Raw genomic sequence first — 15,474 nt, 5'->3', positions numbered from 1 at the left:
GCACATAGTGGGCATGTTTCACATCCTTCTGGGTCAGTCATCGCTCTCTGGCATGTTTCTTCCAAGAAGAAGAAGAAGAAGAAGAAGAAGAAGAAGAAGAAGAAGAAGAAGAAGAAGAAGAAGAAGAAGAAGAAGAGGAGGAGGAGGAGGAGGAGGAGGAGGAGGAGGAGGAGGAGGAGGAGGAGGAGGAGGAGGAGGTTGTTTTTTATACCCCGCTTTTCTCTTCCTTAAGGAGTCTCAAAGTGGCTTCCAATCATTATCCCTTCCTCTCCCCACAACAGGCACCTTGTGAGGTAGGTGGGGCTGAGAGAGTTCTGGATAGGGCTGTCAATTCGGTTCGGCCCGAACTGAAAATCAGCCGAATTTCCCCTGATTTGGTGGTTTTTAGTTCGGGAGGAACCGAACTCAAAACTGACGGGCAACCGGGGGGGGCCGAATTCAGCGAGTTCGGGAGTTCGCGAATAAATTCGGCAAATTCGGCCATCAGTAAGCAGCATAACCGTCAGTAAGCAGCATTCTCCTCCCCCGGCCAATCGGTGGGCAAGCTGGGTCTTCTTCTGGCCAATCAGTCAGGATTGAGTACTGGAGAAATCAGCTGATGTGCGGCCTGGCCAGGGAGAGAGAGAGCGAAATCCTCGTGTGTGTGGGGGGGTGCTTGTGCACATTCGCTCCTTTCTGTGGCTGCAGGGGGTGTATTTTTTGGGGTACAGTCACAAAACTTTCACTGGAGCTTCAGATGAAGCTTCTTAAGGTACCCCCCAAGTTTTGTAAACATTGGGTCAGGGGGTCCCGAGATATGGGCTCCCCCCCTTTTTCTTTCCATGGCTGCAGGGGGCGCATTTTTGGGGGTGCAGATCCCAAACTTTGAGCAGAGTTTCAGACCAGTGTTCTTAAGAAACCCCCCAAGTTTTGTAAACATTGGGTCAGGGGGTCCCGAGATATGGGCTCCCCCCCCTTTTTCTTTCCATGGCTGCAGGGGGCGCATTTTTGGGGGTACAGATCCCAAACTTTGAGCGGAGTTTCAGACCAGTGTTCTTAAGATACCCCCCAAGTTTTGTAAACATTGGGTCAGGGGGTCTCGAGATATGGGCTCTCCCCCTTTTCCCTCCCCCCCTTTTCCCATTTATGTGGCTGCAGGGGGCGCTTTTTTGGGGATATAGCCCCCAAACTTTTAGCATAGCTTCAGTCAATTATTCTTAAGATACTACCCAAGTTTTGTAAAGATGGGTTCAGTGGGGGCAGAAATATCGCCTCCCCCCCTTTTCTCTTTCCATGGCTTCAGGGGGCGCATTTTTGGGGGTGCAGATCCCAAACTTTGAGCGGAGTTTCAGACCAGTGTTCTTAAGATACCCCCAAAGTTTTGTGAACATTGGGTCAGGGGGTCCCGAGATATGGGCTTTCCCCTTTCCCCTTTTCCCTATTGGGATGAATGGATCAGCCGATCCTGTGCATCTTCTCCAGAGCAAAACATTCCGTGCCTAATTGGAATCATCTTGGATTACAAGTCCTCTCTTCAGCCCCTCTTGATGGAACAGAAGACAGCCACAGTAAGACCCCTTTGGGGGCTTTAATCTATAATTTTTCTCCTGTGTATGTGTTTGTGTGTGTGGGGGGGGGAAGCAGAGTCTGTGTGTGTGGGGGGAGGGAGCAGTTTCTGTGGGTGGGGGGGAAGCCAAAGGGGGCTTTCGTCGGTTCTGCCTGGGGTGTGTGTTCCCCCTCGAGTCTCTCGCTCCCTGGTTTGAGGGGGGAGGTTTCACTTGTGTGTTGCAAAGGTGTTGTTTAACAAGGTTGTGTTTGCAGTTGTTTTGCTAATTTCTCAGCTGTTGTCGGGGCTGGGAGCTTTGTGCGTGGGCGGCAAGCTCTGCTGAGAGATGCACATTAAGGGTGGGGGGGACCCCTTTCAGGGCCCATATCTCAGCCCCCCCTGACCCAATCTTTACAAAACTTGGGGAGTCTTTCAATAAACGTCCTTTGAAGCTCTGCCAAAAGTTTGGGACCTCTAACCCCAAAAATGCCCCCCCAGAGCCGCGGAAAGGCGCGATTGTGTTTTTAATGGCTTTATTCGGCCGAATTTTTTCCCGAACTTTGAATTCCCGCCGAATTGAACGGATCCGAAGTGGGGGAGTTCGGACTTCGGCACGTACCGAACCCACAAGGGCCAAATTCGGCCGAATCCGAACTGTACCGAATTTTTTTTTTTTTGACAGCCCTAGTTCTGGAAGAACTGTGACTGGCCCAAGGTCACCCAGCAGGCTTCATGTGGAGGAACGGGGAATCAAACTCGGTTCTCCAGATTAGAGTCCGCCTCTCTTAACCACTACACCACACTGGCTTTGAAGCAACTTGCATCTCCTTTGTACTTCACAGCACTGAAAACTGTACATGTGGCAAACACACTCTCTGCATGTAACATTAATTGACCCACAAACCTGTTTTTGTACCTGAAACTAGAAGTATCAGGTAATATGGTACAGAAACAACACTGCCATCTCCTGGATCAAGTCATCTTTTTGATACAACACTAGACTAGCCAGACATGGAAGAGTCCTTTAACTCCTTACTTCTCTGCTTGTTTTAGAAGGATAGATATTCTTCTTACTAGACTTCTCTCCATTCATCTGCCCAACAGTTCCCCATTCTGGCAATGAAAACTTGGTTGTTATTTAAAACTCAGTTGTCGCGTCAGATTCTTGATTGCTCTGCTATGTTATCTAGTTATTCATGTTAGCAATGATTGCTCAGTAACAATTAATGGATTCAAGGGGTTTTTTTTTCTGAACAGCAAGCAAACATAAGATCTTGCCATATCTTTTTTTTATGTAAAAAAAAATCAAAATGACTCAACAGCTTTTCATGGCAAGTGAAAACACCACACTAATACTAAGTAAGGGATATCATGCAATTTGCTAGCAGTTCTTATTGCAATGTTATAGTTACCTTGAACGTGGACAATTATCTCAACTTCATCCTGACCAGCAATGTTGTTCGCCATGCACTTGTAGGTTCCAGAGTCTGAAAGCAGGACTTTGCTGATGCTAAGCATCCCATCCGTGGAAACGCTATACTGCCCACTGTCTATCAAAAGTGGATTATGATCTTTAAGCCAAGTGATTGTTGGAGGTGGGATCCCTTCGGCGCTGCATGGGACATCAATTCTGTAACCCACTTTTGCTTTCATCACTCGAGGGCCATGTTGTATCTTTGGAGGAACTAGGCAAAGCAAATTAATTAGTTTTAATGTATGATGTTTTCAGCAGATATAACCAACACAATGTGTTTTACCTCTGCTTTTTTTTTTTTTTTTGCTGTCAAGCCACAGTTAACTTATGATGACCCTGTAGGGTTTTCAAGGTAGGAGACATTCAGAGGTGGTTTGCCATTGTCTGCCTCTCTGAAGGGACCCTGATACTCCTTGGAGACATCCCATCCAAATACTAGCCAAGGCTAACCTTGCTTAGCTTCTGAGATCTGACAAGATCAGGCTAGCCTGGGGTTATCCAGGTCAGGGCCTGCTTTCCATAAAGACTGCCATATTCTCAATGTGATCTCTAAAATCTGTCTGGTACATTTTACCCTATGTTTCCTCCAATCATCTTTATGACAGAGTAGGCAATTGAGCCCAGGTCTCCCAGATCCCAGTCCAACGCTTCACCTCCTGCACCATACATTCTCAGTTTAGATAACCCTCTGAGCAATATAGGGTTGCCAGCCTCCAGGTAGTAGCTGGAGATCTTCCGCTATTACAACTGATCTCCAGCTGATAGAGATCAGTACCCCTGGAGAAAATGGCTGCTTTGGCAATTGGACTGTATGGCATTGAAGTCCCTCCCCCCAAAAACCCAGCCCTCCTCAGGCTCTGCCCCAAAAATCTCCAGGTCAAGTCAAGTTTTATTCATGTTGTGGTCACAGACCTTAACAACCCAGCTACTCCTCAAAAATTCAATTTACAGCCTATGTTAATCCAAAATCTCAGTAACGTCTGCTGCCACACATCCAATAAAACAACTAAAGCTTTCCTCCCAGTTATAATCATTTAGCAGCATATTACAGACCATATCATGCCATAGTTTGCCTATATCAGGCCTGTTAAAAACCTTTCCTTAGTTTTAATGCTAGGGTGAAAAAGGAGGCTACTCTCTCTGCGTCACAATTTACACCCGCCAACAAGAATCTTACTCGCGCTTCTTCTGAAACCAGCACCTGTGGGACGCACTGAATCAAACTAGGTCATATTGTAGTATACAGGGAACAATGAAAGAGGATATGTGGTAGGTCTTCTATCTGGTCATCAGAGCAGGGGAAATCTCCTGGTATTTCCCAACCCGGAGCTGGAAACCCTAGAGCAATACCATATGTACACCAAGTTCCAAAGGCTAAGGCATGCAATAAGTTGTCACTCTACAAATGCCTTTTTTATTTTTTTTATTTTTTGCTGAGGAACCACCACATTCTTGGCCTACACATTGGGTGAAAAAGCACGGTCGCTTTATCCTCCTTTAATCCCTGTTTCAGCCAGGATTCAGCCAGGATCAAATGCATGCGTTTCACCTAATGTGCATTCGATCCTGGCTAAAACAGGGATTAAAGGAGGATAAAGCTAAGTCAATATAAAAAGTCCTCTTCCTCAAGTTCCATTTGGTGAATTGAAATTATACCAATAAATGTCAAATAACTACTTTTTAGTTGAATATTTTGATTATGGAGTGCCATTTAGAGCATGCTTCCTTCCCCCCTTTCCTGACCACATGTGATTATTCCTCAGGGGCACCTCTGGGAAAATCAGTGGTTCTACACAATGAGTAGCTCTTGGATTGGAACCTGCCAAAAAAATCCATGTGATTTTCTTGCCCCCGTTTCTGCTGCTGGGCAAAAAGCCCTTGAAATGCTGTTCTTTGGGAACAGGGGACTCCCAGGAAAAGCTTGAGGGGGAAGATGGTGGTCTTCAGTGAGGGGGGGAACTGGTGGAAATCATCCCCCCTTCATCAGCAGAAATCCTCCACAGAATAAAACCCATCGTTATTCACAATTGAGATGGTTGCATGCAGGATATATATGTGCAAAAGGAACAACGTATTTTGTTTTGTTTTTAAAGGGAGGGGTTCTCTGTAGATGTTGTTTTAATTATCATTAGCTATAGAAAAGAATCACACAAATGCTCTTAAAATACTTGATTGCTTTTCAATTTAACCGTGAGCATACACCAGGGCCAGAGCTTTGACCTTTCTGGCATCCTCCATACTGAAATACTGCCCTGCTACTGACGTCTGAAATAAAGCTGGCCATTGCCTGAGATTATGTTATTAAGCATGATACCAGATTCTATTTTAATTCAAAGATCATTTTTGATTTATGCCATCACTGCTGCAAGATTAATATATGCAGCTAAATGGAAGACAATGGAAATCCCAGACAAAAAAGACTGGATACAAAAGATGTTAGAACTGATGGAAATGGCAAAACTCACTGCATTGATAAACCAAAAAGACAATGTACAATTTCTGGGTGAATGGGAGGCGTGGAGGGTTTACTGTGAAAATGAATTTCAAATGGGGACGCTCAAAGGTTATTCATTGATCTAATCCATTTTTTATTATTATAAATAACGCCTAATAATTAAATGTTATAATTACTATATTATGGTTAATTTGAAATAATGGAATCTATGATTTGAAATAGTATGTAATTACAATCTAATTGATAGTGAACAAGAAACTACATTTACTTGAATAAAATAATATTAGGATTAGAATCTTTATACAAAAGGGTACATAAATTTATAACAAGATGGAGGGGGTGAAGGGGAAGTTTTAATTTTTACTTAAAGATAAAATGTACTTTCAACAATATTATATTTTTATTCTTTGCTGATGACTTTTATCAATTGAAATGTTTGATTATAATATTATGAAAAATAATAAAAAAACTGTTTAAAAAAATGAAATAAAGCTGGCCATTTTTAAAAGCTATCTAGGCTGAGCTGCTCGGACAGCTGGGCTACCAATGTAAATAAATAAATATCCTTTCACAGCCCAAAGCAATATAATTTCTCTAAGACAGGCAAATACCCTGGAATCGAATGCTTGTAAGACTTTCAGTGTGCCTTCACAGATTAGCACAAGTCTAGACTGGAAATATTTGTGTTTTATTTTCCACCTCATTCTCCCAAGCATACTCTGGTTACTTTCTATCTGCATGAAGAAGCAATCTGAATTGTTTTGTGATGGAAGTTCATTCCATATCCTCTGACAGCCTTAGACTTCCGCCTCTGAAGTCTCCAGCCGCCAAAGTACGTTCAGCCAAGAAGATAACATAGGGCTGGAACAAATATTGCTGGTCCCACAGAGGAAAAGCCTGCATAGATAAGCACCACTATAATTGTTACAGGAATCGTCTGAATCAGTGGATTTCAAACCACTTTTCAGGCAGCGTTAGAGATCCTTGGAAGCTTATCCCAGGCTCCTCAGTGGGTTTCTCAGTTAAAAGATCCATTATGGTGGGACAAGTTGTCAAGTTCTGAAGGGAGCTTTTGTAGCATTTTGGAGGGAAAAACCTGAGGAGGCAGCTGGTATAATGGAGGATAGTGGTGGTACTGGAGAATTTATTTATTTAAATATTTATACCCCACTTTTCTTCGTAGTTCAAGGAGGCTTACAAAAATAATTAAAACAAGCCTTGAGGGCGCCTTAAGAAGATCATCAATGAGGGGGCTCCCCTCACCTCTTTAGGAAGCCCATTTCACAGAGTGGGGGGCTGTGACAGAAGAGGCCCACGCTCTGATGGTTGCCAGGATGGCCACCCTAAGTGAGATGACAGTCGATAGGTGGCAGCCTGAAGACTGTAGTTGGCACACACAAACTATTATTGTAAGCCACCTTGAACCACGAGGAAAGGTGGAATAGGTTTTCATAAGAAAATAAATAAAAATATGGGAGGAGACAGTCCTTCACGTATGTGGGCCCCAGTCTGTGAAGGGCAATGGCTTTAAAGGTCATAACCAGTACCTTGAATTGAAATCAGAAATGTAGCTGTTTCAAAATGGGCAACATATGTTCCCATCAGCTAACCCATGACAATAATGAGGCTGCCATATTCTGGACCAGGTGGAGATTGTGGGCTGTCTTCAAGAACAGCCCTACATAGCGTACATTACAGTAGTCCAACCATAAGGTCAGAGAAGCATGAATCAGCATGGCCAGATTGGCTGCATCTAAGCAAGAAGAGTTATCAAACTAGATGCAGCTGATAGGAAGTGCTCTTGGCCACTGTGCCAACCTGCTTTTCAAACAGCGACAAAATATTGGTATGGCAACTGGATATCTGCTGAATAGAGAGTCTGATCTTCCCTACCTGAAATGTACCTCTCTGTAGGTTATTCCCTGACAATTCAGAAATCACTCTTACGGCAGCTTAAAACAGCTTACCTACCATGTACGTTTAGTTTCACTGACTGAGTTGCATTCCCAGCGATGTTTGTGGCTATACAAGTATACATGCCTCTGTCTGTAACCCGAGTCTTGATGATCTTCATTGACCCTGAGGGGAGGAAGGTATGCCTGAAAAAATAGGAAACAGATATGGCTATATAAACATTTACCATGAGGAGAATGAGCATTACACAGACATTAGTTATGAATACCACATGCTAAACAGCATCTGTTCAGGATTATTTTTATTCAGATTGGATTTTTTTTTATTTAACGTTGCCTGCAATCTGTCCAAATCTTTCATTTTCTACAGCTCGCTAATAAAGTGAGAGATTCCGAATGACGAAAGAGTTCCCTGAAATATGTCATCCCACAGATCTAATTACTAAAAAGTTGGAAGGGTTTAAATCATCCTGTCTTTTTGAGGGAGGGCCTGCTCCCATCCCTGATATGTTCCCATGTAAAGTATGCTGTGTAGAGATCAAGGAAAGAGGACATTGTTGAGTGCCAGCACCATCAAAAGCAAACATGTGGAACAAGTAACTGGATAGTAGCCCTGGTGCTGTATTTCTTGCCATCTGCACCCCCAACCAAGGTTCTCCGCAACTTACTTAGTTAAAAGGGAATCCTGATTAGTTTTGACCTTCAGTAAAGTATGTTCAAATTTTATCCTCATTGGCATGGATACCAATGTAAACCAACACAAAGCCAGAATAAAATATGGAAGAGACAGGGTGATTCTTACGAGGGGGAGGCATCTGAGGCCAGGACACTGTAAACCATGGTTTGCAAGTAACCCAGTTATGTCAATATTGGACCCATGTGGGTTGCCATTATATGCAACAATGAAACTGCTGCTTTTTGAGCAGTTTAAATAGCATACAAAACAAAAAAACCCACCCAACCCCAACTTGTGCACGATTTCTCTATGCGGAACTGATATGCTCAGTGTATGCCAACAGGGCTAAAAATCAAGATGCTGTCCAAAATCCAGAAGATGCTACGTTTTGAAAGATCTGTGAAATCTAAGGTCTAAGTATTGCATTTCAGGGTTTGCATGTACTCAATACGGTGCTTTAAAAAAGGATTCCCAATATCAAAACCACTGTAATCAAGCCATTTAAACAAAGGAGGACAGTTTGGTCAGCAGTACCACTAGCTATTGTCATGAAAAGACCGGATTACAAAGAACGGCTAAACAGGGTCAGATCTCTTTCTGTGCGCAGCATATTTTGACACCATGTCTGAGACATAATCTGAGTCAGGTGAGAAACATGATGATCAGACAAAGGGGCAAGAGAGCGAAGCCAAGACAAACAGCAGGTAGACAAAGCCAAGACAGGAATGAGAGCTGGGAAGGGCTGAGAAACTAAAGTGAGCCATGAAACTAAACTAAAAGCCAAGTGATACAACAAGCAGGTGCATATAATGCATCTGTTGCTGGTCTGTATCCCTTCAGGCCACAAAATAGAAATGCCACCCCTCATTTTAAAATAAGCAAACTTCCCTGTGCATATTAGGAAGGATCTAGCCTAACGTTTTCTGCCGCCGCCATCCCCATTGCTTTCTCTCCATAGCAAGAGGAAGAAAGAGAGAGAGAAGGCATTGGGGGAGGGAGGGAGAAGGAGGCCTTTTATGCATGGGTGGTTTCTGTGGCAATCATCCCCCCCAACTACTTTGGGGCTTCGTTTTCATTATGCACGTCTTTTCCAACCTTCAGAGGTCATTTCACTCTCTCCCCGCCTCTCCCTTGTGTTTTCTGGGTGCTCTTCTTTACATAATCCAATCCAATATAAAATACAGCAGCATGGGGGAGAAAACAACAGTTCTGGTAATTATGTACAAGTGTAAGAGAAGCTGCATCTCATCTCAGTTGAGTTTTTATAACATACCTCCAAGAGTTTAGTTATTTTTTTGGGAGGGGGGTTAACTAAAAAAAGAAACTTTAACTCTGAAACATTGAACCCCAAACTGACTTGGGAATTTTTGTTGTTGTTGCCACATTAGATGTGTAAAGCTAGCCCGTTCTGAGGAGTGAAGCTTTGTAAGGAAGTTTGAAACTTATTTTTTTCTTGTAAACACACACTAGAATAGTGTACATAGCATGGCATCAGTGTTACACATTGTTTAAAAAGGAAATGTGGCATCTGTAAGTTCTATTAAATGTTATCAGTAATTACATCCAAACCACTTAAAACCTGGGAAGTAAATATCAGCCAGTACATTTGTGGAGTGCTTCAGGAAAGCATACTAAGTGGCTACTTCAAAAATATATCTTTATATACTCACTTCGTTTATAGTTCGCCTTTCTTGCAAAGACTCAAGGTGGATTACAAAAATATTATAAATATAATAAAAATAGAAGTACAGTAAAATCTACCCAGAAAACTTCCAGGCATTTACATGTATAAAAATTTATAAAAGACATCCCTTATAAAATGATCTTTTAAAAAACTTCTATATTATTCATTCTGTAGAATGATACTAGCCTTCCCGACCTCTTCAGGAGGGCCATTCCACCAAGTAGGAGCCACAACCAAGTATGTTCAGATACAGGCCGCTGTTGGTTTTGCCTGTTTGCATGTATCTGTATGTTTAATAAATGTCTGAGTTTTATGGAATGAAAAATATCACATACACAGGTAAGTGTATAAGCCAGTGGTCGGCAAACTCATTAGTCAACAGAGCCAAATATCAACAGTATAACGACTGAGATTTCTTTTGAGAGCCAAATTTCTTAAACTTAAACTATATAGGTAGGTACACTGTTTATTAACTTAATAAACTTTAATTAAAGTTTTAAGTCTTAATTAAATTATAGGTACACTGAATAAAACTTGATATCATACTTAATAGTGATCTTATTTATTGATAAAAATTAAATTGTAAGTAAGGTATCCATAAAATTAAATCATGACAATGACTAACAAACACTGTACATTTTCCCCATCTGCATTCTCAAAACTCTGCAGGGGGGCTTATTGTTGAGTTTTGAGAATCTGAATGGGGAAAATATGCATCTGAGTGGCAAATCCAAGGCAAAACCTCCTATTCATAAATGGCCAATAACCCCCCATGCAGAGTTTTGAGAATCTGGATGGGTAAAATGTGCATGAATCAAACATGGCTTCCCCCCCCCCCGCCCCGGGCCCTGACCTCCTCCTCCTCTTCGCCGCTGCCTGGGCTCCTTCCTTCCCTCCCCGGCCGGCCTGCCGTCCACCCGGCCGTCCCTCCTCAGCGCCTCGGCCTCCTCCGCCAGCCAAAACCAGCACGAAAAATCCCGCCCGCTGATTGGCTGCCGCCACCCGCCTTGGTGCCGCCAGCCCCTCGAGCGCCGCGTGCAAACCCGGCCGCGCTGTGAGGGGAGGGAAAGGGAGGAGGAGGAGGGGGAGGGGGGAGGGCGCTTTACCTCACACACCGCCCCTCTCATGGGGGGGAATAAACCCGAAATGGGGCGGTGAGGAGAGGTTTCATGGTCGACTTTTTTGGGGGGGGGCGCCTCTTCCTCCTCCTCAGAAACATTTGGGTTTTCAGAGCCGCACTCAATGGCCCAAAGAGCCGCATGCAGCTCGCGAACTGCGGTTTGCCGACCACTGGTATAAGCAAACAAACAGACATACAAAACTTTATCATAGGAAGGGCACAGCTACATTACAAATCAGTGATGGCAGAGCAACAAAATGACAGTCAAACTCTTGCAAAGATTGAGGAAACCCTGAACATTGCGGAAGACTAGATGGCATGATATAGTCTTCTGCAACAAGCCAAGTAGCTCTCCCCTCCCTGCAGATTATTTTCGGCTGGGGTAATAGCACCAGAGGTATGCAGTACATAAACAGACATGGTCTCAATCCAAAGTGAACACAGCACATGCGGGAATTGTAGAGAACGTGAAAATCTTGTATGACTGTGTAACTATTCACAGCGTGGGTCCATGGTCCCCACCCTGTAAACTCTGTTGGGACAGAGAGGTGGCTATCCTGATGCTTTCCAAGTCACATACTAATCCTCTGTCACCAAATTTTGAATGTGCAGAGCTATAGCAATATATAGAGCTATCCAATCGGGGGTGTGGGGGGAGAGACTGTTAGAAGGCTGAGGGGAAGGGCGGAAATGGAGGGTCACTTGAAGAGTGGTTGTTCTAGAGAGAAAATGTCTAGAACAGATCAGAATGGGTATTTGATTAATGTTCCTGAGGATAAGTGGTCTTAATCCTGAGTAAACAGGATATACTTGGATTGGCGTGACAGTGGGACGTGGCCAATTTGAAGAACTCCTAGAGCTATCATACACTGGTTAGCTAAAACAATTGTCAGTCAGGGTTGAAAATTTATTTAAGGGGAGTTGGCTTCATTTGCATTTGAAGGGTGTTGGCTTAATTTGCATTTAAACCCTCCTGGAACAGTAATTCTCTGAAAAAGAACAGGTTTGCTTCAGCAGAAAGCTGTGAGGCTACATCATTGCTAAAATATCCAAACAGCAGATCCTGTCAAACATGTTAAACCCTGCTAAGGAAGTAAATGAACAAATCTGTTCATTCATAATCCTGCCTCCTGCACCTCAGTTACATTTTCGAATACTTCATTAATTCTTCACAATAACAAACTTTTCTTTCTTGCCGTCAAGTCACAGCTGACTTATGGCAACCCCGTAGGGTTTTCAAGGCAAGAGACGTTTGGAGGTGGTTTGCCATTGCCTACCTCCATTTCCTTGGAGGTCTCCCATCCAAATACCAGCCAGAGTCAGGGCTAAGAGTGTGTGACTGGCCCGAGGTCACCCAGTAAGCTTCCCTGGCACAAGTGGGGATATGAACCTGGGTTTCCCAGGTCCCAGTCTGTCACTTTAACTACTACACCACGCTGGCTCTCATCACATTAATATAGCCATCAATATAAAGACTGGGTCATGTTAGTTTAAAACCTATCAACGGGGATTTTTGTTAGAAATAACCTCGAATGATTGAAAAGAACTCACTGACAATTAATTGTTATGATATAGAGAGAAGATGGCTTGCAGACTTAATTCACACAAACAAGGCCAAAAAAAATTAAAAATGGAATGATTGTTACCTTGGAGAAAAAGGAGAGATAAGCTGTGTTTCCTTAGCCCAGGTTACTATAGGGGGTGGCAAACTCTTCACCTCACAGGGAAGTGTAACATCTTCCCCTGCTATCACTGAAAGCTCAAGCAGGTTGTCCAGTGAACCTCCTTGCTGATCTCCAGGCCTAGATATCCTGGGTTTCACTAAGATAAAACAAATGATATCAGAATGGCTGCATGTGTATGTGTGTGCATGCACGCATAATGCTCTATATATGCACAATTAGTGCATCAAAGTGTACGAGTATGTACAACAATGCTTTAGCTCAGATACATTGTATTCTGGATCTGCTGAATTCTACATTCACAAGACTTTGCCAGAAATCCTTGTAAGCCAAACACTGAAACTGGGGCCAACAGCTACTATCTTTCCCAAGTCCACCCTAGTGAGCCCAATTCCTAAGTATTTGAACTTTGGCCTCCCAGGTCCAAGCTCATTAATCTATTAACCACTGGATCTCTCTGGATCTCATTATGGACTGGAATATCAGGAAAGAATATTAGCTGTCAGTTAAAAAATGTCTTGCTAAATTTAAACTGAGCCATGCAGTTATCCCACATTGTGACCTTGGTATACAATTGCACCCCCACATTATGTGAGCAATAGGCTTTGCGAATTACACCATTGATCAGTCGCCCACAATTCAGATCTTGAAGAGAGTGGTTCTGGTAGATGTAGCTCTTTAATGAGGTACTTCTATATCATGTTATGTTTCCACACTATGATTTTTGCTAGCAGCCTTGTGTGGAAATGCCCTGGAGATTTTCCTTACCATAGACCGTCAACTGTACTCTCCGCGTCGCGTAGCCAGCAGCATTAGTTGCAGTACAGATATATTCACCAGACTCTTCTCCTCCAGGAGAAATTACATACAGACTCCCATCAGAACCTGCTGAAAATTTAGGATTGCTGGGAGGAATCAGTTCTCCTTTCTGTGAAGAACATGAAAGTACTAACATGATGAACTTGCACAGATGAAATAACAACCTACAAATTGCTACAAGGACCACGACCCATCTACCTCAGCATTCTGTCTTCCCACAGTAATGAGCAGGTCTCTGGAGAGGCAGCATAGAAACTCCCTAAACAAATAAAGAACTGAGCCAGATGCCCCAAGGTGTATCCAGAAGAGGGCACGATCAACAACACATTTTTGTAAAGTAATTGGTGGGGGACACATTCTAATTCAAATCAGTGAGGTTGAAAGTTCAGGGCCAGGTTTCTCATTTTGTACTATTTATTTTGTGTTTTTTTTTCATGCTACTGTACTCCAGAATTAAAAAGAAAATGTTAAAATTCTTTTCTTCAGTGATTTGTGGTAGTAATGAGGTTTTGTTAATAAACCGATTTATCCAGATGTAATTATTTAATTCTGGAACTTGCTTAATAACATGTCCAACTGACCTTTCAGTATAAATAGCGCAAGATGTCACAGTTACCTTTGACCAAACTATAGTTGGCTTCGGAACTCCACTAGCTTTGCAGGACAGTGTCACAGGTATATCTTCTATTGTACTCAATATCTGCTGTCCATGTTGAATGATGGGTAAAACTGAGAACACATACATACAAAAGGTGTTTTGCAAAGTGTGGCAGATTATATAATGCACTGCTATTTCTGAAACGCCATTAACAGTCCATTAACAGTGGTCTTGCAAGTAAGTACATCAGTGTCTCCTGAATTATTATTTTATACAAGAAAAGAGCACAATGGGACTCATATCTCTCCTCCTCTCTCAGTAATGTTCAGTAACGCAAAACATACAATCTGATGCCATCACACTAAGCAGCAGCCAATGAAGTGGAGTAGGAGAAACTCCTAACACAATGACATCCAGTCACATATTTTGAATTTTTCACATTAAAAGGGGGAGACAAAGAGTTAAGAAAAAACACACGGCATAACTGATAGGGTTGGATCCTGCATATCCTTTCAACTAAGAGCAGTGCCCTTCTCTTCCCAGTGCGCAGGGCCTTCCCCTGATGCAAGGGACTCTGAAAAGCCCCTTTACCAGGAGATGGCAATTGTGCAAGGGGAAGGCACTGTCAGCAGTGGAATGGATCTGTAGGATCTAACCTCTAGTCTCTTGAGAAAACCATAGAAAGTTTCCAGGGGGGGGGGAACCCAAAATAGAATGTCCTCCAAAAAATTATGTTAGGTTCTCTAAGACATTCTGCAATATGTTTAAAAACAGAGATGGAAAGATAAATGAGACCTAAAAAAAATTGCTAACATTTGCAGAGTACTTTTCTAACATGGACCTTGTCTAAAAACATATGCCTGGGGGTGTTGATGAAGAAATGTTTACATACATGTAACAAACACAGTTTGCAACACTTACAGTGAAATCCTAAGGACAATTACTCCAGTCTAAGACAATTCATTTCAGTGGGCTTAGACTGGAGTAACTTTGCATAGGATGGCACTCTTAGTCAGCCACCTGATATCTCACAAACAAGCATAATGTAGATGCCTTCAAAAAGCATGACAGTGTTTGAAAAAGAAAACCACTACTTAGGAATAGTGCTAGATAGGTACAATCAGAGCACTGCACATAAATTTTTGCAACGATCCTTGAATAAATAAAGACGTCAATTATAATAATTCCCACAAAACAGATGGGGGAGTTGAACAACAGTAGCTTCCCAAGGCCATCCAATGAGATTATAGCTGTAATGAGTTTTGAACCCGCAACTCCCTTTCATTGTTCACTATCTGCACCCGTTCTCCAAAGCATACGTCAAGCAGCCTATTCTCTTCTATGGGACATACCCCATCCTTGAAGAGCAAGAAGCAGAACTACTTTGAAGGGTTCAGAAACAGAACTGCTGCCTGCTGTTGTTGTGTATTTACCACCACAACCTTTTGTCTCTTCAGTTCCCCATGATGTGATATAGCTCCAAAATACTATCCAAGAAAGAACCTTCAGTTGCAAAAACACTGACAAA

At 42.7% G+C, this 15,474-nt stretch overlaps 1 protein-coding gene across 1 annotated transcript in view; it reads right to left on the bottom strand.

Annotated features, from left to right (window-relative positions):
• HMCN1 (hemicentin 1) overlaps positions 1-15,474 on the bottom strand; it is a 291,307-nt gene that overhangs the window by 179,575 nt on the left and 96,258 nt on the right. Inside the window, exons 20-24 of the mRNA XM_056867441.1 lie at positions 13,965-14,077; positions 13,298-13,457; positions 12,494-12,668; positions 7,426-7,553; positions 2,938-3,210 (exon numbers count right to left, since the gene is read on the bottom strand). Of these exons, the coding sequence (XP_056723419.1) occupies positions 2,938-3,210; positions 7,426-7,553; positions 12,494-12,668; positions 13,298-13,457; positions 13,965-14,077 (849 nt within the window). The remainder of the gene's footprint in view (positions 1-2,937; positions 3,211-7,425; positions 7,554-12,493; positions 12,669-13,297; positions 13,458-13,964; positions 14,078-15,474) is intronic.

This window comes from Euleptes europaea, chromosome 2 (assembly GCF_029931775.1).
Source record: "Euleptes europaea isolate rEulEur1 chromosome 2, rEulEur1.hap1, whole genome shotgun sequence".
Lineage (NCBI taxonomy): Eukaryota > Metazoa > Chordata > Lepidosauria > Squamata > Sphaerodactylidae > Euleptes > Euleptes europaea.
This window is presented reverse-complemented; position numbering and strand designations above follow the sequence as displayed.